This window comes from Moschus berezovskii, chromosome 12 (genome assembly GCF_049115385.1).
Source record: "Moschus berezovskii isolate FMDL1 chromosome 12, NW_MosBer_1.0, whole genome shotgun sequence".
NCBI classification, from domain to species: Eukaryota; Metazoa; Chordata; class Mammalia; order Artiodactyla; family Moschidae; genus Moschus; species Moschus berezovskii.
Genome location: NC_142471.1, coordinates 58,278,125 through 58,301,144, shown reverse-complemented (window position 1 = coordinate 58,301,144; position 23,020 = coordinate 58,278,125). Strand labels below are relative to the sequence as shown.

Here is a 23,020-nt window from a genome sequence, read left to right as displayed (position 1 = left end):
TGAGGCATACGTCTGCTTTCAGTGGAGCTTATCATTATTTTGGTGAGATGAGAAATACACATGACTAAGTATGATGTGATTAGGTTCACAATGTGAATACTGCTAAATACAAATTAAACTGCTAGATGTGTAAGAAAATAACCAAGAGTCCTCTGACAGAAGGAGAGAGATTTATCAGTTTAAGACTGTTTATAAAAGAAAGTCTCAAACTGATACTGTGTATGCATGCACGTGAAAAGGCTGAAAAAATACATATTCAAGTATACAATCGCTGAATGATGAGACAGTATGCGCTATTTCTTCTCTCCCTTTGGCACCTTTCAAATTTTTTACCTCTTATTCTGTAAAAAGAAAAAGCATGATAAAAATTAAAGGAGGAAACAGGACGGTTCAGAGACGCAGCAGGTACTGTGCTTGAGCAGCTAAGCGAACCCACTGGGCAGATGCATGCCAAGACAGGGCAGGTTCCAGGTCTCAGAAAAAGTCAGGATCCAGCACTCTTTTCCTCTGCGTGACACTCCCACTTGGGACAGGGACTGAAAGGGGCCACCAGGATGTTCATGGTAACAAGAGAAAAATCAACTGTGACCATAAAAAGTCAACTCTGTGTCTCCCCAGGCTTAGAGAACCAGAATGCAACCTGCAACTATAAAAAAAAAAACAACCCCAAATTTGGTTTTTCATAATTTCTTTAGCAATGCTAATTGTTAGAAAGGAGGCAGCCCTTCCTTGATTACTCCTTTCCTATGAGAAAGGAGGCCATTCCAGCTGATGATGAAACAGCTCAGCTTCTCAGAGATCTCACTTTCTCTCTCCCTCACTAATCCTTCACATCAGCACCAGCTATTTGCAAGTCTCCATTTAACAAACAGAATCTAGACAGCAGGTTCTCACCAGCCTCCCAAGCCTTCTGTTCCTCCATGGAGTCAAGTTTCTTAAGCAAAGTTAGCAGCAGACACCGGCTGCATTTTCTTATAGCCCAATCATTTCCATGAAAACGGCTTTTCGTAAGGCCACCAATGACCACCATGTCATCAGGGAACTTGCCTGTCCAAGACATGTTTTAGCCCTTCTCCTGCTTGACTGAGTACTCAGGCACGCTGATGCTGCTCAGCCTTCTCATGTTCCTCATTGTCCACCTGCTCTGCAGATGGCCTATCTCCGTCTCCCATCCCAGCTCACCCTCTACTCCACCACTGAATATAGATGCTCCTCAGGATTCTGTCCCAGACCTTCTCCTCCCACATTATACTTTGACCGGGGAGTCTCATCCATTCTCATGAATACAATTACTCTCTACAAGGTGACCACTTCCAAATGAGTATCTTGAATTGGGGTCCCTCTTCTGAGGGCCATGTCCTTTTTTTCCAACTACTCATTTGACAAGCTCCACTTGAACTCTTGAGGCTTCTCTGGTGGCTCAGTTGGTAAACAGTCTGCCTCCAATACCGGAGACCTGGGTTCGGTCCCTGGGTTGGAAAGATCCCCTGGAGAAGGAAATAGCAATCCACTCCAGTATTCTTGCGTGGAGAATTCCACGGACAGAGGAACCTGGTGGGCTACAGTCCATGGGGTCACAAAGAGTTGGACATGATTGTGACTGTCTTTTCACTGGAACTCTTACAATAACCTACTGTGTCTCAAACATGATGATCCGACACTTATTTCTCTTTGTATGCTTCATCTCAGGAAATGGTACCATATACCCATCTGGCTGCTCAGGCCAAAGCAGGGAGTCACCACCTTAGATCCAATCAACATCAAATCCTGTCAACCCTCCCCTCCCCCACCCATCAAAACCCTTCCTATATCCCCTTTGACCCATTCTCTATAATGCAAATCTCATAACTGCACTCCCTTAGTTAAAACCTTCAAAGGCTTCTTCTAATTGCTCACCCAGACCTACCTTTCTAATATCATCCTAGGTTAGACAGCTCATCAGGCTCAACTCAACTGGCATTTCATTTCCCACCATGCACCATGTTATTTTGGGATTCAGAAACTTGCACAATTCATCCTGTCTGAGGGAACATCCTCTCCCTATCTGGCACCAATAACTCACTGATTCGTATGGCCATAGTTTGAACATCAGCTTCCTCAGCTTGGCCTCCTGTTACACATTCCCAGAATATTCCTTATTTACTATCTCCCGCTTTTTAAACATTCTTCCCATTTTCCAAAGGATGACGTCTGTATTCTTCATAGCAACGTCACCAGTACTCTATGTCTGGGTCGTGTAAGTTCAATGAGTACCAGCTGCTGGAAGACTCTTTCAATCTTTAATCCTTATACATGTGTCATGAGTAGGAGAGACTCTACTATACCATGTGAATTCTGAGCTAAGGAGAGAGGTCAAGCGCCACACACTGGGGGCTGGGGAAGATGTAAGAATGAGGTGAGTTGAAAAGCAAGTGTTCAACAGTAATCAATACAACTTACAAGACCACGAGAGAAGAAAACTAACTTACCAAAACATTACAGTGAGACGGGTCCGAAACGACAATTGTTAGCCTAGTTAAAATCTTAATCGGTTTTGACTTTCCCTGTAATAAGAAAAGCACAAAATACAGATGACTGATTTTCCTCCTTACCAGTGGAAAGTACTCATTAAAAGGTACTAACAATAAGGAATAGTGAAGATCAGTAAAACCTAGCCCTAACTCTCAAGGAATTTATAATAGAGGTACACTTCGTTTTACGGTGTTTTGCTTTGTTGTGCTTCACTGATATTGCTTTTGTTTTTTTTACAAACTGAAGATTGGTGGCAACTTTGTATTGAGCACGTCTATTGTAATGCGTCCTTTTCCAACAGCATTTGCTCACTCACGTCGCTGTGTCACATTTTCGTTATTCTCCCAACATTTCACATTTTTTCATTATTATCATATTTGTTATGGGGATCTGTAATTACTGATTTTGCCTAAGTCCTAATCCCTAGACTGCCAGGGAATTCCCTGATCTCTGATGATACTATTGTAATTGTTTTCAGTGTCAAAAACCACACACATGTAAGACACTGAAGTTAATCAATTGTTGAAATAACAAGAAAGGATTGAGAATATTACATCAGCTCAGTTAAGTTCAGTCACTCAGTCGTGTCCGACTCTTTGCGACCCCATGAATCACAGCACGCCAGGCCTCCCTGTCCATCCCCAACTCCCGGAGTTCACTCAAACTCATGTCCATCGAGTCGGTGATGCCATCCAGCCATCTCATTCTCTGTTGTCCCCGTCTCCTTCCACCCTCAATCCCTCCTAGCATCAGACTCTTTTCTAGTGAGAATATTACATAAAATTTCAGTTAATAAAGCAGTGGCAGGGTATGAGAGGACTCACTTCAATTTTGAAACAAGATTTACTGTGGGTAAAACACTATCAAACAGCATTGCATGCTACAGAGAAATTGTACTGAAAGGAAGCAAATTCATGCAGCAAATTCATTGTTGTCTTATTTTAAGAAATTGCCACAGCCACCCCACCCTTTAGCAACCACTACCCTGATCAGTCAGCAGCCTTCAGCATCAATGTAAGACCCTCCACTGGCAAAAAGATTATGAATTACTGAAGACTAAGATAATGGTGAGCATTTTTAAGCAGTAAAATATTTTAAAATTAAGATAAACATTTTTTTTTTAGATATAATGCTACTGCACACTTAATGAACAATGTAAGCATAATCTTAACATGAATCAGGAAACAAAACATTCGTGATTTGCTTTAATGTGGTAGTCTGGAACCAGACCCACAGTATCTCTGAGGTATACCTGTATAGCTAGAGAAAAAGAGATGTACATAATGTTTCATGGAAAAACTAAGTCTTCATGGAAAGGTAAGACTGGTAGACAAAGGAAGGGGCAGTGCAGGTTAGAGAACCATACGTATGACTGGGAATGTCTGAACTGGATTGAGTATGTATTATGTTTCTTAAATAAAGTACTTACCTGTACAATTGGCAAAGTTGTAAAGAGTTCAGAAACAGCTACTGGTTTTTCAATTTCCTACGACAAATAAAGAATAATTTTTCAGAAAGCTAATTTCTAGCATGCAGAAACACTAAATAAGCTGTGTGTATGTGCATGTGTGTGTTTTTTAATGAAGAAAGTTGAAGCCAAGTAGGAGCTGAGAACATCAGTGGAAAGGAAGGAGGAAAAACAGTTTTTTAGGATGAACAATCTGTAAGAAACAGTTGTTGGCCTAAGGAGAGATACACATATTTACTAGTATGTTCGAAAGGGAAATCAATCAGTAATGAGTCCATGACAGTAAAATAAAAAAAGATTAACTATTGTGATTACAGTTTAAACAACAACAATGCACTTTTTAAAAAGTTACTTAACATCAAATCGACTTTAAGAATCTTTACACCATACCCCAGTACTTCATAAAAAAGTTATCATTTGCACAGATATGTATCAGCTCAACTATTAACACATAAAATAACACACAAAGAGTGCTCATCTGTAGCTTCCACATTACCAATACACACAAAATAATTATAAATGCTGGTTATTATTAATGTCAGAAATCCTATTTTACCTGTTTCTTTTCCTTAAATTCAACAACATGATTGATGGCAACAACTGAATAGCCCACTGAAAAGAAAAATTGAAATTCTTGTCAAATACAACAACCTCTTTTACACATAAGCTCATACCAATTCATGTCAAGACTACAAGGTAGAAGAATGGTTATGAGTATGGACTCTGGAGTCAGATTTGCCTGTTCTCAAACCTAAACATTACCACTTAAAAGTTACTTAGGTTCTTCATCTGCCAAATGGTGATAATATCAGGATTCATCTCATAAAACTCATGAGAATTAAATGAGATAACACACACTGGATGTTTTAGAAGAGCGCCTGGCACAGACACAGGGCTTTGTTTGACTTTGGTGATGTATTATCAGCATGATAACAGAGACTCTTATCTTTGCCTATCTTCTTTCAACCATCATTCTTTTTTATGTCCCTATGTTCATTTTCATCTCATCAAATTTATACTTTTTTCACTATCAACTTCATTCTTACTTTTTTGTTGCTGTTTTTTTTCTTTTGCTTTTTACCCTTTCTACTTCTTCAGAGACCCTTTTGCTAAGGAGAAACAGGATGGCCACTTATTCACACCAGTGTCCACGTTCTCCTTTGAGCTACCCACCAAGAGGCTGAGAACTCTCTGAAGCCAGGGCCTCGCTTTATCAGCCTCAACACATCACTGCTCAGGACATGTGGACTTCAAAAATATGTTTAAATCACGACTCCAATCTTTAAGCTATTTAAACACCAACGGTAACGACAGGATATTAATATTAAAAGATAACGCATACTCAGGCCAAAATAGTGGTCTCCCCCTCATCAGTTTGTCCAAGGTCCTTTTTTTCCTCTCTCAAATATTTACTGAGCATCCATTACTTAACAGACCCTGAAGAAACCTCTTATTTTGAAACTCTTCTATCCCCACTTAGACAGCAGTTGCGACTCACTTCAATAATTAAGATGAGGTCTTACCTCTCACGGCTTTTGCTTCCCCTGGAATCAAACAGGAGTAACATGCTAGCCATTCTGCTCTCCTTCCCCCCGACCCCCAGTAAGTCCTCCGCCCCCACTTGCTCTCCGTGAAAATAACATTCCAACACTCGGAACCACACGCCCCCCTCCCCATCTCTGCGTCAGTTTCCCGCATTTGACAGTTTCAGGACAATGTCAAGAGACGCAGGAAGGGGCGATATGAAAAGCACTGCTGTAGGTGTACACTTGGGAGCCCTGTTTTGTGCTATCCATCAGTTGCGGGGCCCATGCAGATCCTCCGCCAAGTCAGGGCCTCAGTTTCCTCAATTCGCAAGACAGAAGGAGCTGGACTGGGTAACATCTCCCCAGTGCTTTCGAGTTTCCCGCGCCTCGGGTCAGAGCAACACCGCTGGGGCATCAGTTTCCAAAGACAAGCCGGAGGCCCCAGGACACCAGAACTAGGCCCACCGGGTCCCCCCAGAGCATGGCTGGACAGCCTAGGGACAGCGAGACAGCGCAGGCACGGCGGCCCGCGAAGCCCGGGCGACTCACGGTGAGCAGCGTTCTCCACGAGCCCGCGCAGCGCCTTCAGGTCGGAACCCGCCCGCAGGTCCAAATCGGCAAACGCCGCCATGCTGAAGTCACGTGAGCGCGGCGCGAGCGCAGCCTCTGGGCCCCGCCGCCTCGGGCATGCCGGGAATTGTAGTTCACCGGCTGGGTCAGCCCCGCCCTCCCGTGGTCTGCGGTTCTCAGGCTCCTTTCTCGCCTTCAAGTACCAGCAGAAGTTAGCATGTGGAGATTAGCAGCCTCGCTTCAGTCCTTCTTCGTCTGCTTCCAAATCAGAATGTTTGGTTTCTCCTGGGGTGGGGCGTGCGGGTTCACATCTCCCACCCTTCATCCTTCGAAATAATGTAGAAAGTGATTCTTTTAAAATGGACATAGTAATAGTGAGTAGTAAAGTCGCTCAGTCGTGTCCAACTCTTTGCGAGTCCGTGGACGGTAGCTTACCAGGCTTCTCCATCCATGGGATTCTCCAGGCAAGAATACTGGGGTGGGTTACCATTTCCTTCTCCAGGAGATCTTCCCGACCCAGAGATCGAACCCGGGTCTCCCGCATTAGGCGCAGACCCTTTAACCGCTGAGCCAGCGGGCATATACACCATTAATTGAGCGCCTACTTGAACCAAATCCTTTTGCTAAGGGCTGGAAATGCTTTAAAAGTAGTGGGGAACTTGTTCCTTTTTTTCCCGTTAAAGGCCATTCCGTTGTTTAAATTGGACTTAACGGAAAATGGGGAAATTGACCTAAAAGCGGATTGCCAGGGGGGAAGATCTTTTTCCTCTGTCTGAACTGGGGACTCACAGCGCGCTACTTCCTTACACTCAACATCCTCAGCCACCAGATGGCAGGGTTCTCTGTAGGATGAGAGGTTAGCTCCATCACTGGTTTAGCCAAAAACTGGTTAGACAAGAGGGGAGTAATTGAAATAAGAAGAAATGTACACTCAAATCCCACACAATTGATATTTCCACATTTTTGAACTTCGTGTAAGTGAACTCTTCTTAAATATTGATCAATGATCCAAGAACATAAAACTGTGGAACTATAGTTCACATCAGATGACATCATGTGGTTGGATGGCATCACTGACTCAATGGGCATGAATTTGAGCAAACGCTGGAAGACACTGGAGGACAGAGAAGCCTGGCGTGCTGTAGTCCATGGGGTCACAAAGAGTTGGACAAGGCTTAACAACTCAACAACAACAATAGTTAACATCAGTGCTTTTTCAAACGATCTGAGATGAAGGGCCTGGTGACTGCCCACCCCCCCACCAATTGTTCTAGGACCCATGCCTGTTTCCTCCTGCCTGACCAATAGACAAATCTGGCCTCACAAGTTTGATCTAACATCTGAATTGCTCTGTACACAACTGAATAAAAAGAGACCAATAACTAGGGACTTGGGTATCCAGATAAGGCCTAATGGGTGTGAAAGTTTCTAAACAGTTTCAGTTTCTGTGCTAACTTATCACAGAGAGTACACAGACAATCTCTAGCCTGAGGCCACATCTTGTATTCCTCTCATTTTCCCCTTGGTCTCAGAAGGGAATTTTAAGAGGGATCTGCCCCATGTTATTGTTGTTCATGTCCATTTCTTTGCACATGGACTGCAGCACACCAGGATCCCCTATCCTTCGCTATCTCTTGAAAGTGAAAGTGTAAGTTGCTCAGTCCTGTCTGACTCTTTGCGACCCCATGGACTGTAGCCCACCAGGCTCCTCTGTCCATGGAATTCTCCAGGCAAGAATACTGGAGTGGGTTGCCATTTCCAATTCTCCAGGCAAGAATATTGGAGTGGGTTGCCATTTCCTTCTTCCAGGGAATCTTCCCAACTCAAGGATGGAACCCAAGTCTCCTGCTCTGCAGGCAGACTCAAATTCATGTTCATTGAGTGACTGATGCTATCTAACCATCTCATCCTCTGCTGCCCTCTTCTCCTTTTGCCTTCAATCCTGTCCCTAGAATTGCATGTAACAGCAAGCAATTCTCCTTTCGGCTAAGTTTAGTAAAGAAGAAATCTTTTGTTTTCCCAACACTTGATATATCCTAAGTAAGAATAAAAATTTAGTTCTCCAAAGAGAACGAAGTCATATAAAGCAAACCCTTTGCTTTTCATCAGAATATCTGATGTTAATTTTACAGGATCTTCACCAGTTGTTACGGAAACTCAAGTCCCTGAGCCTGATAAACAGTGAGGCTAAACAATACCAAAATGTTGGAGTTTAGAACAGAGAGGGTTTATCAAGGGCCATCCAAGGAGATGGGTGGCTCATGCTTAAAAAACCACCAGCAACCCAAAAGTTTTCAGCAAAGCCCTTTTCTAGGAAAGGTGAGAGAGGGGTGTAGTTAGCTGTTGCAAACTTCTTGGGGTCAGATCCTTTGTTCTTGAGGTCGGGTCATTGTGAGGTAATGATGTCCCTGTAAACTTCCACTAAGTGAATGTTATTCTCTTTTCTGATAAGAAAGGGCAAGGTCCCAACCCACAACTTTCACCCTGTGAGGTTCAGGTCCTGGCTAAGAGGAAGCAGAGCTCAGCTGGAGGTGTCTTCAGAGCCAGTTTCCCAGACACTGTCCAGCTGTCATCATTGAGGGAGCCAGGTGCCCAGGACCCATCTGACCCTCAGACTCCTCAGGCCACCCAAACATCAGGGGCCAGGTCCCCCAGACTGCATCTTATGCAGACTGCTGCTATTAGGTCACAGAGCAGGGGGTGGGGGAGAGGTTCACTGCCACCTTAAGGCCTGGGTCTGGCCAGTGGGTGTCCTTGGGACAGGCTCTGGAGCCCCCCAGGACACTGCCCCCTGCCTGTTTCCTGGGTCCCTCCAGTTCACTGGGCCTCAGGCCAGCAAGTGAGTTTGAGGGCCCTGGGGAAAAGGCTGGGATCCACATCTTACCTTTCTCTCTGCCTGACAGCCACCACTCTGCCTGACTGGAGTTGGCTGAAGGGGCTCACTAATGGTCACTCTGACAGTTGGTTGCTTGTGGGCAGGGCCCACTGCAGTGCTGACCAATGGCTGAGCAGGACCCCTAATGGTCCTGTGGTAACCTTTACCTGGTAACAGGGTAGGGTGTTAATGGCACACAGCAATGGTCCAGGTGCTAAGAGCTGCACTCAGTCATACTCTATCACACCATTGTAATAGAGTGCAGCCGAGTGCAGCCCTTGGCACATGGCCATTGCTGTGTGGCATTATCCCTGCACCCTGTTACCAGGGAAAGGTTACCACAGGACCATTAGGGGTACTGCTCAGCCATTGGTCAGCACTGCAGTGGGCCCCGCCCACAAGCACCAACTTTCAAGGAGTGACCATTAGTGGGCTTATTCAGCCAACTCCAGTCAGGCAGAGTGGTGGTTGTCAGGTGAAAAATCAGGTAAGAGGTGAGTTCCCTGCCTTCTCCTCAGGCTCCTCCAGCTCACCTGGTCTCAGCCCGGTGGGTAAGCTGGGGAGCCCAGCGAACAGACTGGGGGTTCTGTCCTATAGGACTCCAGAACCCTTATCATGGCCACCCACTGGCCTTGGCCCAGGCTGTGAGGCAGCAGTGAACCTCTCCCCCAAGCGCATCTTAGTGACCTGATAGCAGTTACTGACATCTGCCTGGATTGCAGTCTGTGTGACCTTCTCTTTCCTCCCATTTAGGTGACCTGAGGAACCTGAGGGCCAGTTGGGTCCTGGGCATCTGGCTCCCTCAGCGGTGACACCTGGGCAGGGAGCTGGCTCTGAGGGAGTTGCTAGCTGAGCTTTACTTCCTCTTAGCCAGGAACTTGACCTCAGAGGGAAAAAGTTGTGCCTTGAGACCTTGCCCTTTCTTGTCAGAACAGAGAATAACATTCCTTTGGTAGAGATCTACAGAAACATCGTTACCTGGCCATGACCTGACCTCAAAAACAAAGGATCTGACCCAAGAAGTTTGCAATGACTAACTACACCTCTTCTTCACCTTTCCTAAAAAAGGGCTTTGCTGAAAGCTTTCAGGGAATTTGGGGGTTTTAAGGCTTGAGCCGCCCATCTGCTTGCATGGCCCTGTAATACAATTTCTCTGTTCCAAACCATGACATTTTGGTATTGTTTGACCTCACTGTGTGTCAGACACATGAACTTGTGTTTTGGTAATACTATGACCACAAAATCTAGATTGGTCAGAAATACATCCAATGTGTGGTGAAGGTAAATAAGATGACTCATTATTTGATGCCAGCATTAGACAACAGAGAGCTTCTCTCTTTGAAAGTCATGGTGCTGTTGCTGTGAACTGTACCCTTTAGAATTTGTTCTTTATCTTCACCCTGGGCTTAGCTAACAAAGAAAAAGGGCGAGAAGGAAAATGAGCAGATGACAGTCTTGATCACTTTACTGAGGGCAAGCCCATTTGCTAAGTAATTACCTACATATGTTATTTAATTTTCAAAGCAGCTATGAGTTAAGTCCTGCTTTTTAGTAACATCTACATTTTATATCTGAGTCATCTAAAACTTAGTTAATCGTGGTAGACCTACATGTCGATCCAAGCATCTTCATCCTGGACTTCGGTGTTCTGTCTCCTGGGCAAAGCAAGCAGAGGGAGAGTTGGAGGATGGGAAGGGAGCGGGGAGAGAAGAAGAGGGAAAGGGAGAGTGGAGGGCTGGAGAGAGAGGAAAGAAGAAGTAGGGAGGGAGAGGGTAGGCGAGGAAGGAGGTGGAAGAGGGGAGGAGGATGGGAAGAAGGAAAAGAGAAGATGGCATTGGGAGGGGAGCAGGGAAGAGGAGTCAGAATTTGGCCTAGGGGTGAGGTGGGTTGGTGTAGCTACAGCAAAAAATTAATAGAAGACCTTGGAAACTTCCGACTGGAAAATAATAGTACTATATAATTACTCTACATATCTCCTATCTACAGTCTGATTTAATCCTCACAACCAGCCAATGAGATATTGTTATTCCTATTATATCAAGGAGTCCTGAACTCAAAAAGGATAATTCTTCAGTTATTTCCTTTTCCTTAGGCAGCTGTGAAAGAGAGAACAGGCTTTAGCATCCAAAGCAACCTTCCAGCCCATCTGGGTCTCCCTGCAGACCTCTCTTTCTTGGGCTGGCCCCTCAATGTCAGTGCTCTGTTGGTCTTTGCCCTTTGTACTCTTCTCACTTGGCTCAGCCTTCCTGAGTGAGCTCAGAAACACTCCTCCCAGCCCCGGCCTCTGTCAGCTTAAGGTTGAGGTTGGGCAAGGCAAGAAAGCAATACTATATAACATGACTTGCACAGGTTATCTGGCAGAGTCTTCTCTTCCAGACTGAGGATGAGGTTTGAGAGATTTGGAGAGGACATGCAGTTTACTAGAGGAGGTGATGCTTGAATTAAATTTTGACCCATGAAATGGAGGAACAACAAGATGCAGAGGTCTGAGGTGTATCCAGAACTAGCATGAAGTAGGTGGTACTGAGTCAAAAGTCGCAAATTTAATACAGCAACCCATGGCTTTGTGTTCATCTTCATACCCACGTGAACCCCATGTGAACCCAACTGTAGCACTGGTGAAGGTGAAAGTCACTCAGTCGTGTCCGACTCTTCGAGACCTCATGGACTGTATAGTCCAAGGAATTCTCAGGCCAGAATACTGGAGTGGGTAGCCTTTCCCTTCTCCAGGGGATCTTCCCAACCCAGGGATTGAACCCAGGTCTCCTGCACTGCAGGCAGATTCTTTACCAGTTGAGCCACAAGGGAAGCCCAAGAATACTGGAGTGGGTAGCCTATCCCTTCACCAGTGGATCTTTCTGACCCAGCAATCGAACCAGGGTTGCCTGCATTGCAGGTGGATTCTGTACCAACTGAGCTATCAGGGAAGCCCTAGAGCACTACTGGATGTATTCAATTACCTAAACAACAGTTTGGGTAACTGAAGCACTGATGTATGTATTCAATTACCTAAACACAGAAATTAACTGAACTATGTATATGGTAGACTGGTAGGGTACACTAGCAACTCAAATAGAGCCCCCTCTCTTGTTCCCAATGATGGAGTACTTACTGGTGCTCCTGTGCAGATCAGAAGAAGAGGCCCTTCCTCCAGGCAGATTCACATTTGCCCCTATTCACCACATGGGTGGTAAGTCTGCTCAGTGAACCACCTGCCCAACTTTTCCTAGGGACCCTGGTAAAGCATACTGTGTGTGTGTTCATTCTCTCCAGTCGTGTCCAACTCTTTGTGACCCCTTAGACTATACCCCACCAGCCTCTTCTGTCCATGAGATATTCCCAGTAGGAATACTGGAGTGGGTTGCCATTCCCTTCTCTAGGAGATCTTCCCAATCCAGGGACTGAACCCGTGTCTCCTGTGTCTCTTGCATTGCAGGTGGGTTCTTTACCGCTGATCCACCAGGGAAGCCCTTAGAAGTGTCAGTCCTATTGTTCAATTCAGTTCTTCAACAGGTTGGAATGAAACCCACCTACCTTATGAAGGTTAATCTGTTTTACTCAGTCTACTGATTTAAGTGCTAATCTCAATCAGAAAAGACTCAAACACACAGCCAGAATGTTTGACACTGATCTGGGCACCCAGTGGCCCAGTCAAGTTGATAGAATCATTGTAGGAATGGTGCCTTGAAATCATCCCATAAGTGAAGAAAAACTGCTCAGGCAACTAGTATTCACAGACAATACAACTAAAAGTCTATTTTCAGTATGTTGGAAATATAGCTTAGAACTTTCAGGGTAAATTGCAAGAAAAAGCTAGGTTATTTCTGGCATATTCTATTACAGTTGATAAGTAAGTAGATATATAAAAGCTACTGGTGAGGTTGAGAATTTTGATATGACCAAATATCTTTTGAAAATGCTGCCTGAACAAGGCACATCATTAGGAAGTGGCTTATTTTTGTGTATGGAGAGAAATTTTGACCATTTTAAAGTAGATGTGTCAGAATTGGTAACCATGACTACAGATGGGACTCCTGCAGGGGTCAGTGTTAACATCAGACTCATGAAATACAAGCACAATGTGACAAGATTTTGTTAAGGCAGAATTTTAGCCAATTTATTGTCCTGTAGATCAGAACCACTTTGAACTTTAAACTTAAAAACTATACAAGTAATAGCCATGGTAATTAACCATGACCCACACAATCTGTGTTCCAAAAAGCTGCAGCGCATATAGTGGATGCTGAGGAAAGTTTGAACTCCTGAAAGAAATTTACTTTACTGATGCTGTCAAGGAAAAAAATCTCCATCTTGGTTTACTAGTGGAGGTTGGGCCAGATGTGGTTCTTTTGGTCCATGCCATAAAAGGAAAGTTATGACCAACCTTGATAGTATATTAAAAAACAGAGACATTACTTTGCCAACAAAGGTCCGTCTAGTCAAGGCAATGGTTTTTCCCGTGGTCATGTATGGATGTGAGAGTTGGACTGTGAAGAAGGCTGATTGCCGAAGAATCGATGCTTTTGAACTGTGGTGCTGGAGAAGACTCTTGAGAGTCCCTTACAGTGCAAGGAGATCCAACCAGTCCATTCTAAAGGAGATCAATCCTGGGTGATCATTGGAGGGACTGATGCTAAAGCTGAAACTGCAATACTTTGGCCACCTCATGTGACGAGTTGACTCACTGGAAAAGACTCTGATGCTGGGAAAGGTTGGGGGTGGGAGGAGAAGGGGACGACGGAGAATGAGATGGCTGGATGGCATCACCGACTCTGTGGACATGAGTTTGAGTGTACTCCGGGAGTTGGTGATGGACAGGGAGGCCTGGCATGCTGTGATTCATGGGGTCGCGGAGAGTTGGACACGACTGAGCGACTGAACTGACTGACTGACTGATAACCCCTTTAAATACTCTTTTTCTTTTTAGAAAAAATCATATAAACCAATTTGTTTATGTATAGCAAAATTTTGTTTTGGGGAAACTCATCTGACTAGGAATAATTAAGCTCATTTTTGGCCTAGAAATTGGTTTCCAAATATGAAAACTGTGGTCTAATCTCACAGTGCAGCACTAAATTGTGGAGCTGAAGACTGATCCAAAAAGGGTGCTCTGATTTAAACCTTGAAACTTCATACTAATACTTCTTAATTTGCCCTCTTGAATTAATGTCACTAATGTGATTTTAAATTACGAAAGGAAGTTTTGCTATTTAAACACCTACATAATAGCCTCAATTCTGCATCTCGGCCCAGAAAACCCAAAATATTTACTATCTGATATAAATTATGGAAAATGTTTGCTGAACTCTTCATTGTTTTTTTTCTAATTATTTTATTCAAGTATGGTTGATTTACAACATTGTGTTAATTTCTGCTGTGTAGCAAAGTGATTCAGTTTTACATACATCCCTTTTCATACTCTTTTCACAAGATATTGAATGTAGTTTCCTGTTCTGTACAGGAGGACCTTGTTTTCATCTGATGAACACTTTTTAAATCAATGATCCACAACAGTGTTCATACACTCTATTCTACCTCTCAGTTAACATTGCCAGGGTGGGGAGGGATTTGAAAATTTGTGTAATTTTTTGCTTGTCATAGTAATTTATTGTTGTAAGCTTATCACTGTCACTATACTTGAGAAGTGAGGTGGTTGACACTAGCTTATAGTAGGAAGGGGCCAAGATGTTAACTATCCTGCAGTGAATGAGAGTATCATATAATGAACCCTTGTCCCTCATCTTGCATGATTTTTGAATATCCTGCTAGATGTTCACATGGGGGTAAAGCTTGCTTATCACTGCCTAAGCCTAGACCCTAAATAGGTTTTACATATAAAAGCACAGCAATTTTTATATGCACAGAATTTTCTAGGAATATAATTATTGTGAAAATAGAGGGAAGACTGTATTTTGCTTTGCTTGGACCTATAAGAGTTAGTTGGATACTTTGGCCACCTCATGAGACGAGTTGACTCACTGGAAAAGACTCTAATGCTGGGAAGGATTGGGGGTGGGAGGAGAAGGGGATGACAGAGAATGAGATGGCTGGATGGCATCACCGACTCGATGGACATGAGTTTGAGTGAACTCCGGGAATTGGTGATGGACAGGGAGGCCTGGCATGCTGTGATTCATGGGGTCGCAAAGAGTCGGACACGACTGAGCGACTGAACTGAACTGAACTGATAGATAAGAAAACCAGAAGAGTTGCTCCCCACTTCAAAAACTTTTGTCATTGCAGCTATGCTACTTCAGTTATTTGAGTTGACAATCTGTGTCACTCTGCATTTATAGTAGTTACATTCATGGTGATTCTATTATGTAAATATTACCAGACATACCCACAAGTACATCCATCCATCATCTTATATACTATCTAATATATGTTACATAGTAAATATATATATATATATATATATATATATATGTATTTAGCCCTTACTTCAAAATGTTACATGTAAATTTGGACTGTTGACTATATTCAGTTGATCTCAAATCTGCATTTAAACGTATTAAAATGAAAACATATTTGTTAGAAGTAGATAAAGGCATCTACTATATTTTTGATACAGTGGTGTCTAAGCATGCATACACTTATATATCTATGTATTCTCTCCTCTATCATTGCAAGGAAATGGCAACCCACTCCAGTGTTCTTGCCTGGAGAATCCCAGGGATGGGGGAGCCTGGTAGGAGGCTGTCTATGGGGTCACACAGAGTCGGACACGACTGAAGTGACTTAGCAGTAGCAGTAGCATCATTGCAAAATATTTTATTTAAAAGGCAAGTGCTATGAACTGAATGTTTGTGTACCTGCAAATTCATAGGCTGAAATTCTAACCCCAAATATGATGTATTTACATCACATTTAGAGAAGGAACCTTTGGGAGATGGTTAGGTCATGAGAGTGGAGCCCTTGTGATGGGATTAGTGCCCTTACAAGAAGAAACATGAGAAAGTTCTTTTCTTCTCTCTCTGATCTCTGCCATATGAGCACACAGCAACGTTCATACCTTCTTGGTATGACACATGATTCTTTTTTCGGGGGAGGTGGTAGCACCATTTCTTTTTTCTTCAAGTGTTTTACTTTGTGTTGGGGTATAGGTGATGAACAGACAATGCTGTGGTAGTTTAAGGCGAACAGCAAAGGGATTCCACCATGTATCCATTGTACATGTATCCATTATGCCCCAAACTCCCTTCCCATCCAGGCTGCCACCTGACACTGACCAGAGTTCCATGTGCTATACAGTAGGTCCTCGTTATTTATTCATTTTAAATATAGTAGTGTGTACAGATCCACCCCAAACTCCCTATCCTGTCCCCACTATCCTTCCCCCTGGCAACCATAAGTTTGTTCTCTAAGTCTGTGAGTCTCCTGTTTTGTAAGTAAGTTAAATTGTATCATTTCTTTTTAGATCTCACATATAAGGGATGTCATATATTTCTCCTTCTCTGTCTGACTTACTTCACTCAGTATGACTCAGCTGTCTAGGTCCATCCATGTTGCTGCAAATGGCATTACTTCATTCTTTCTAATGGCTAAGTGAGATTCCACTGTGTATATGTACTGCATCTTCTTTATCCATTCCTCTGCTGATGGGCATTTAGGTTGCTTCCACATCTTGGTTATTGTGAACAGTGCTGCAATGAACACTGGGGTACATATATCCTTTCAGATCATGTTTTCTCTGGATATATGCCCAGGAGTGGGACTGTAGGGTCATGTGGTATCTCTTTTTTTAGCTTTTTAAGGAACCTCCATACTGTTCTCCACAGTGGTTGTACCAATTTACATTTGCACCAACAGCGTAGGAAGGTTCCCTTCTTGCCACACCTTCTCTAGCATTAACTGTTTGGACACACATGATTCTTTATGTTTGTCTCCCAACAAGTCTACCCTTGCTGTTTCCAATGCATTTTACATTACATATTATGGCAAATCTTCCATACAGTTATGAACACCCCCCTGTCCTTCAGTCTATTGATGAAACTTCTGCTTGAACTGAAATGTTAGCTCTGTGAATTCTTTGGTCTCCTCAAGAACAGCCAATGCCCTTTTCCTCTGTTTCATACCTATGAGGCTTTTCATACTGCATTGTATCTAGTCCGTCTCTTTCACCAGGTAGTAAACATCTGCAGAATGGAGAATTTGTCTTAATTATTCATCCTTAGCACTGAACACAATACATAGTTGGTACCTGTTTATTAAATGACTGAAAGAATGGATCAAGGATAATTTTGCCTGGAAATGGGGACATGAACATGATGGAAATTTTCATTTCACATACTATTTTGAAGACTATAGAAGGATTGCTAAAATTATACAGGAGATTAGAAAATGTGGAATAAGGTGTGTCCTATCAATTTTTAAAAAAGGGACTTTCCTATTTCTTTCTTTTCTGATCATCTTTAAATATCACATGTTCATGGCAAGCCACTCCAGTACTCTTGCCTAGAAAATCCCATGGATGGAGGAGCCTGGTAGGCTGCAGTCCGTGGGGTCGCTAGGGGTCGGACACGACTGAGCGACTTTACTTTCAATTTTCACTTTCACACATTGGAGAAGGAAATGGCAACCCACTCCAGTGTTCTTGCCTGGAGAATCCCAGGGACGGGGGAGCCTGGTGGGCTTCCGTCTATGGGGCCACACAGAGTCGGACACGACTGAAGTGACTTAGCAGCAGCAGCAGCCTCTAACTTCTGCCCAATTCCCTGTTACTCTTTTGAATGAAACTACTACAAAAGTTGTCTGCCCTTCCAGTTGCCATTTTCTCTCTTCTCATGATCTCTTGAATCCATTCTAGTCCACTTTTATTCCAGCTACTCCACTGGAATAATTCTTTCCTTACTTGGCATTCGATCCAGTTCATCAATTTATTTTCCTTGACACATATTCTTCTCCTGACTTGGAGCATCCAATCTCTTGTGGTTCACCTCCTAACTCAAGGGTCTCTCCTCAGTTTTTGTTGGTCTTTCATCCTCTCCCTGACCTCAGGATGTTGGAGCATCCATCCTAGGGTAAATTCCTCAGGCTTCTTCTCTATCTATTCTTCTTGAGAAATTGTCTCCTGAACTTGTATCTTACTATCTGATACCTCCACTTGGATGTCCATCAGGATCTTCAGCTTACTGTGTCCTTTTTAAAAAAGAACTCCTAAAACAGTGTCTGGGATGTGTTAGACAGTCGATAAATGTTGACTCAATCAATGAGTGAATATTCATATTATCTGTTTTTCTTTAAGTTGAGGAACTTAATTTTTCTTTTAATTAATCCTTCAGGTTTGGACCATAGAAGCCGACGCTTTCCTTTGAAGTTCTGTGTGGAATTTGTATGAGGAATGGATTCACCGCTAGAGGGTGTGCATGTACCGCTTATTTGTCAAGATGGTCCTGGTAAGAAAAAGTTGAGTAATTAGGAAAACAAATGAGCGTTTTTGGATTTATCTGTTCCCTGATGTTCTCTTCATATTCTTTGTTTGTTTGTTTTTGAGGAAAATTTTTAAAGGTTACATTTGCTTTGTGAAGAGAATGAAAATTTTCTAAACGAAAGGAACCAATGGAAAAAAAATACATTTTTTTTCTAGTCAGAATTAAGTGAAAATGCAAATGAAAAAAGTATCACAATTAAAAGACACATACATCTGAATGAAAACAAAACTCACCATTCACTTTTAAGCTGAGGAATGATTTTAAATCCTGAACGACTCTTGGTTATAGGCATTTTTCTACACTCAATTTATTTGACAGCCATTTATTTATTGAGCACCTAGTATGTGGAGGGAATAAGAAAATATCTTTATCTTTGGGGTGTTCTCACTTGGACAGAAAATCAAGTCACCTAAACATAAAAAGCATAATGCTGTAAGTGCTATAATAAAGATGTGAAAAAAGTGCCATAAGAGCCTTCAGCGCCTAGAAAGGAGGAGACTAGTCACAGTGAGGGGGCCTGTCACAGAGAAGGGGACATTCTTATGTACCAGAATAACTGCTTTTATTCCAACTGGGCCTCCCAGTATCTGTGTTAACAGTTGCTAGGATGAATGTTCTTTCTCTGTGCTACTGCTCTGCAGTCTGACTGGTCCACAGGGCAGGATTTGATTATTTATATATACTAATCTTAGCACAATACCCATCTAAGCATTGTTTTCCTAGCCTTTTCTTATCTAATTCTGGGTAGTTCAGTTGAATGAGCCAATTGGATGTACAAGCAAGCAGTTGAGAAGCTTTGGGGATGTGCAAGAGTAACCCTGTAGGAAGACAGCTGCATCGGGCATTGGAAATTACTGGAGCCTCAGTCACCATGACGTTAGTATGCTTAACAACTAGTGTGTTGCCAGTGAATCCTATGGCATAGAAAGCCTTAGTTTTACTTGTGTTTCTTAAAGTAAATCTAGACTATCAGAGTATGCTGGTTTATGGGAAAATAAACTCTCCTAAGCTTATGTTCTCCAGATGGATATGTGTGGGTCTGCAGAGATGTGATTAAGCACACGCATTTAGATGAGCCAGATGAGTACCTACAGGAAGAAGAGCTTATAAAAAGATGATAATTCCTATTGTAGGATGCGGCTGCTCTTCTGTCCTCCCCCAGAGCAGTTTTGAGAGCAGGAGATTGCCAGTTGGAGGCCTCAGAAAGCTGTAGTTTCAGGTGCCCTCATTGACAATTTTAGGATAATGCTGTTATAGGAGATGAGAGTCTAGACAAGGACTAGTACTTTTTAAAGTTAGAAGAGTTGTATTTTTTTAATGAAAGAAATACAAGGGATAAAAACTAAAGACATAATCTGATTTAAATGCCAACACTTCTCTTATTATCTCTAAAATAACAGCCAGAGTAGGCTGGCAGGAGGAAAGGAAAGACAGCAACACCCTGATATGGATTTTAAAACCCCAGGAAACCAAGGGCAAAACAACCCATTTAGGTGAATGTTAGGTATTTTAATGAACATTTTGTGAAGCTGTATCTTTAGCATTTTTTTGTGAGAAAATTATGGAAAAGAATAAATGAGATTTTAGCATTTTTATTAAGATATGATTATTTGTTAGTCGACGTTAGCGGCAAACTGAAAGAATTCCAGGTTGTTCTGTCTGGATTTTGGAATGATACAATGATAGATGAAATTTAAACTCAACATAAGCAATGTTGCAGAGGCTGAGATTTTCAATAACTGTGTTTATGCATTGTGACAGCTTATAAATTAAAAACCTAGCAACTCTTAGGAAATACACTCAGCCATCACCAGGGATAATATAATAGAGGTGACTTCACTATAAAAAGGGGAGTTTGGAACTAATGCTATATTGAACGTGGAAGAGGAAGTAAATTTGAAACTACTATTTTACCGATTATTTGGTGCATTTATATGTCTACAATGAAAAAAACAAAAGCAAAAAAACATCAGAAGCTGCTATGAAACCTAAGTGGGCTGGGTAAGGGCTGGCCAGAGTATAGTGGCAAATTATACTGACTATAGATTCAAATATAGAATATTGCTTTTCAGATTCTTTGTATAATTAATATAGAATATTACTTAAAAGAGCCAAGACAGAAAGTAAGGTGACCCTGATTAGAGTTCTCAAGAAGGAAAAAATAAGAAAAGCCAAAATGAGTTAAAAAGTCAAAATGAGAAAAGCCCAGAACATCGTGTGAAATTTACTACATTGAGGAATTTTTATGAGACCTTGAGACGATTCTAAACCACAAAACCAAAAACTTGATCCGTTTCACTGTAGTCACGAATGATCTTGGACAAGTCACCTGCCCCAGCCTCTACTCCCCTCTCTGCAACAGAATGGTTTTTCAGCTGCCTTCCAATTGCAAACTACTTTTCTTTTGTCTGAAATTACGTTTAATACTAATTTATGTAAGGTTGAAGACACTTCTTCACCCATCCTCTTAACTATGAAACAGTGCTGCTCTGTGGTCTCTGTTACCTTCCACTCTTCCTCTGAATGTACTGATCGGCTTACCCCAAACAGAGGAGAGCCCCTGACACGCTCACAGTAGTGAAAGAGCTGTCAATAATGGCCCAAGATTTAGGGATTTATTTTTTTCCACTTAAAACATTTTTGGGAATGTTTAGAGGGAAGAATATGAATATCGTAATCAGAATAACCTGGGTTTGAAACCTATTACCAGCTGACTGAAATAGCAACTATGTTTCCTTATCTGGAAAAATAGGAGGAATGAAAAACCTTGAAGAATGAAGTGTTAACCAACCCAGCACTCACATTAATACATTTTGAGGTTTCTGTTCCCTTTCTTCTTATTTATGAGACACTAGGGCCTAGGGCCTAAGATGGAGAAGGCAATGGCATCCCACTCCAGTACTCTTGCCTGGAAAATCCCATGGACAGAGGAGCCTGGTAGGCTGCAGTCCATGGGGTCACTAGGAGACGGAGTGACTTCACTTTCACTTTTATGCACTGGAGAAGGAAATGGCAACCCACTCCAGTGTTCTTGCGTGGAGAATCCCAGGAACCGGGGAGCCTGGTGGGCTGCCGTCTATGGGGTAACACAGAGTCGGACACGACTGAAGCGACTTAGCAGCAGCAGCAGCAGCAGCAGCAGGGCCTAAGAAGACTCTTGAGAGTCCCTTGGACTGCAAGGAGATCCAACCAGTCCATTCTAAAGGAGATCGGTCCTGGGTGTTCATTGGAAGGACTGATGCTAAAGCTGAAACTGCAATACTTTGGCCACCTAATGCGACGAGTTGACTCACTGGAAAAGACTCTGATGCTGGGAAGGATTGGGGGTGGGAGGAGAAGGGGAAGACAGAGAATGAGATGGCTGGATGGCATCACCGACTCGAGGGACATGAGTTTGAGTGAACTCCGGGAGCTGATGATGGACAGGGAGGCCTGGCGTGCTGTGATTCATGGGGTCGCAAAGAGTTGGACACGACTGAGCGACTGAACTGAACTGAACTGAGGGCCTAACTAGAAAACAGATTTGCTTATTTTTAAGGGTCTTTAAAGAAATCACTGCTAGCTTCCGATAAAATATTTGAACAAAATGGAATGAAATAAGTCTCACAAATAAAAAAACCAGCTCCACCCTGACTGGGCTTCAATACCAAGGGGATTTTAAGCAATAGAGATTAAATCAACATACATTTCCAGGATTCTAATGCAGAACATTATAAGCGGTCGTTTATGTGCAAGATTTCCAGAACGCCATAGAGAATTAGCCCTCATTTCAATGTATTAGGCTGTGAATACTTCAATATATTAGGCTCTGAAGTCTGAACATAGGCTCCGAAGTCTGAATATAGCCAAGGTCTATATTCAGAGCGGAAAGGCCGGTTTCTAGACGCCTGGGGGGTTTGTCACAATGGGTTTTTTAAAGCTCTCTGAAGGCCCTTCTCCAGAGCCCTCTCCAGAGCCCCTAGCTCCTCCTAGGTGCCAGGACCCCAAGACGTCCCTCTCGGTCCCTTTTCTCCATCTGAGCCCTCACCCCCGCCCCATTCAGCTGCTTCTCTTTTTTCATCTTCGCTTTCTCCCATCAGTGGTCAAAATAAGAATTGGAAATAATCTGTTGCTTGGTATAGTGCTCAGAAAGGTTTATTTTTTTTCTTTTTTAAAATCAAGATTAAAAAAAAAAATTCCTCCCCGGCTTCGGACATCCGCTGGCTCCCTAGTCCTCCCCCACCAAACTATCTTTACTACTGCAAGGGGGTTCGGGTCTGTCGGAGGGCGTGTGAGCCTCCCGCGGAAAGAGGGATCCCCCGGGCGAGGCGACTCGGGATCCCGGGAGGCTCCAGGAGCGCCTCCCCCAGCCCAGTGGGTCGGGGGTGGCGCGGGAGAGGCGGCGGCCCCTGCCCAGCGCGGGAAGCCCGTCCGGGATCCCGGGGCGCTCGGTCAGCGGCCGGACGCGGCGGCGGCGGCGGCGGCGGGGACGCGGCGTGGCTGCCGCAGGGGAGCGGCGGCGGCGGCGGCGGCGGCGGCGGGCGCGAGGGGCGGGGCGCACTCCGCAACTTCTGCCGCTGCCTCCCGGGCGCTCTCGGCCGAGCGGCGCGGCGGCTGCGGGCTGAGGACTGCGGTGCGGCCAGCCGAGCCCGGCCCG

General features: G+C 43.5%; 1 protein-coding gene across 2 annotated transcripts in view; it reads right to left on the bottom strand.

Annotated features, from left to right (window-relative positions):
* Nucleotides 1–6,159, bottom strand: part of RPP30 (ribonuclease P/MRP subunit p30) — a 28,510-nt gene extending 22,351 nt beyond the window's left edge. For both annotated transcript variants that reach the window (XR_016038762.1, XM_055425107.2), the window contains exons 1-4: nucleotides 6,055–6,159; nucleotides 4,536–4,591; nucleotides 3,941–3,997; nucleotides 2,469–2,543 (exon numbers count right to left, since the gene is read on the bottom strand). Coding sequence is in view for 1 of the 2 variants with exons in the window: in XM_055425107.2 (XP_055281082.2) it covers nucleotides 2,469–2,543; nucleotides 3,941–3,997; nucleotides 4,536–4,591; nucleotides 6,055–6,136 (270 nt within the window). In the remaining variant the exon portion in view is untranslated. The remainder of the gene's footprint in view (nucleotides 1–2,468; nucleotides 2,544–3,940; nucleotides 3,998–4,535; nucleotides 4,592–6,054) is intronic.
* Nucleotides 6,160–23,020: the final 16,861 nt, after the last annotated feature.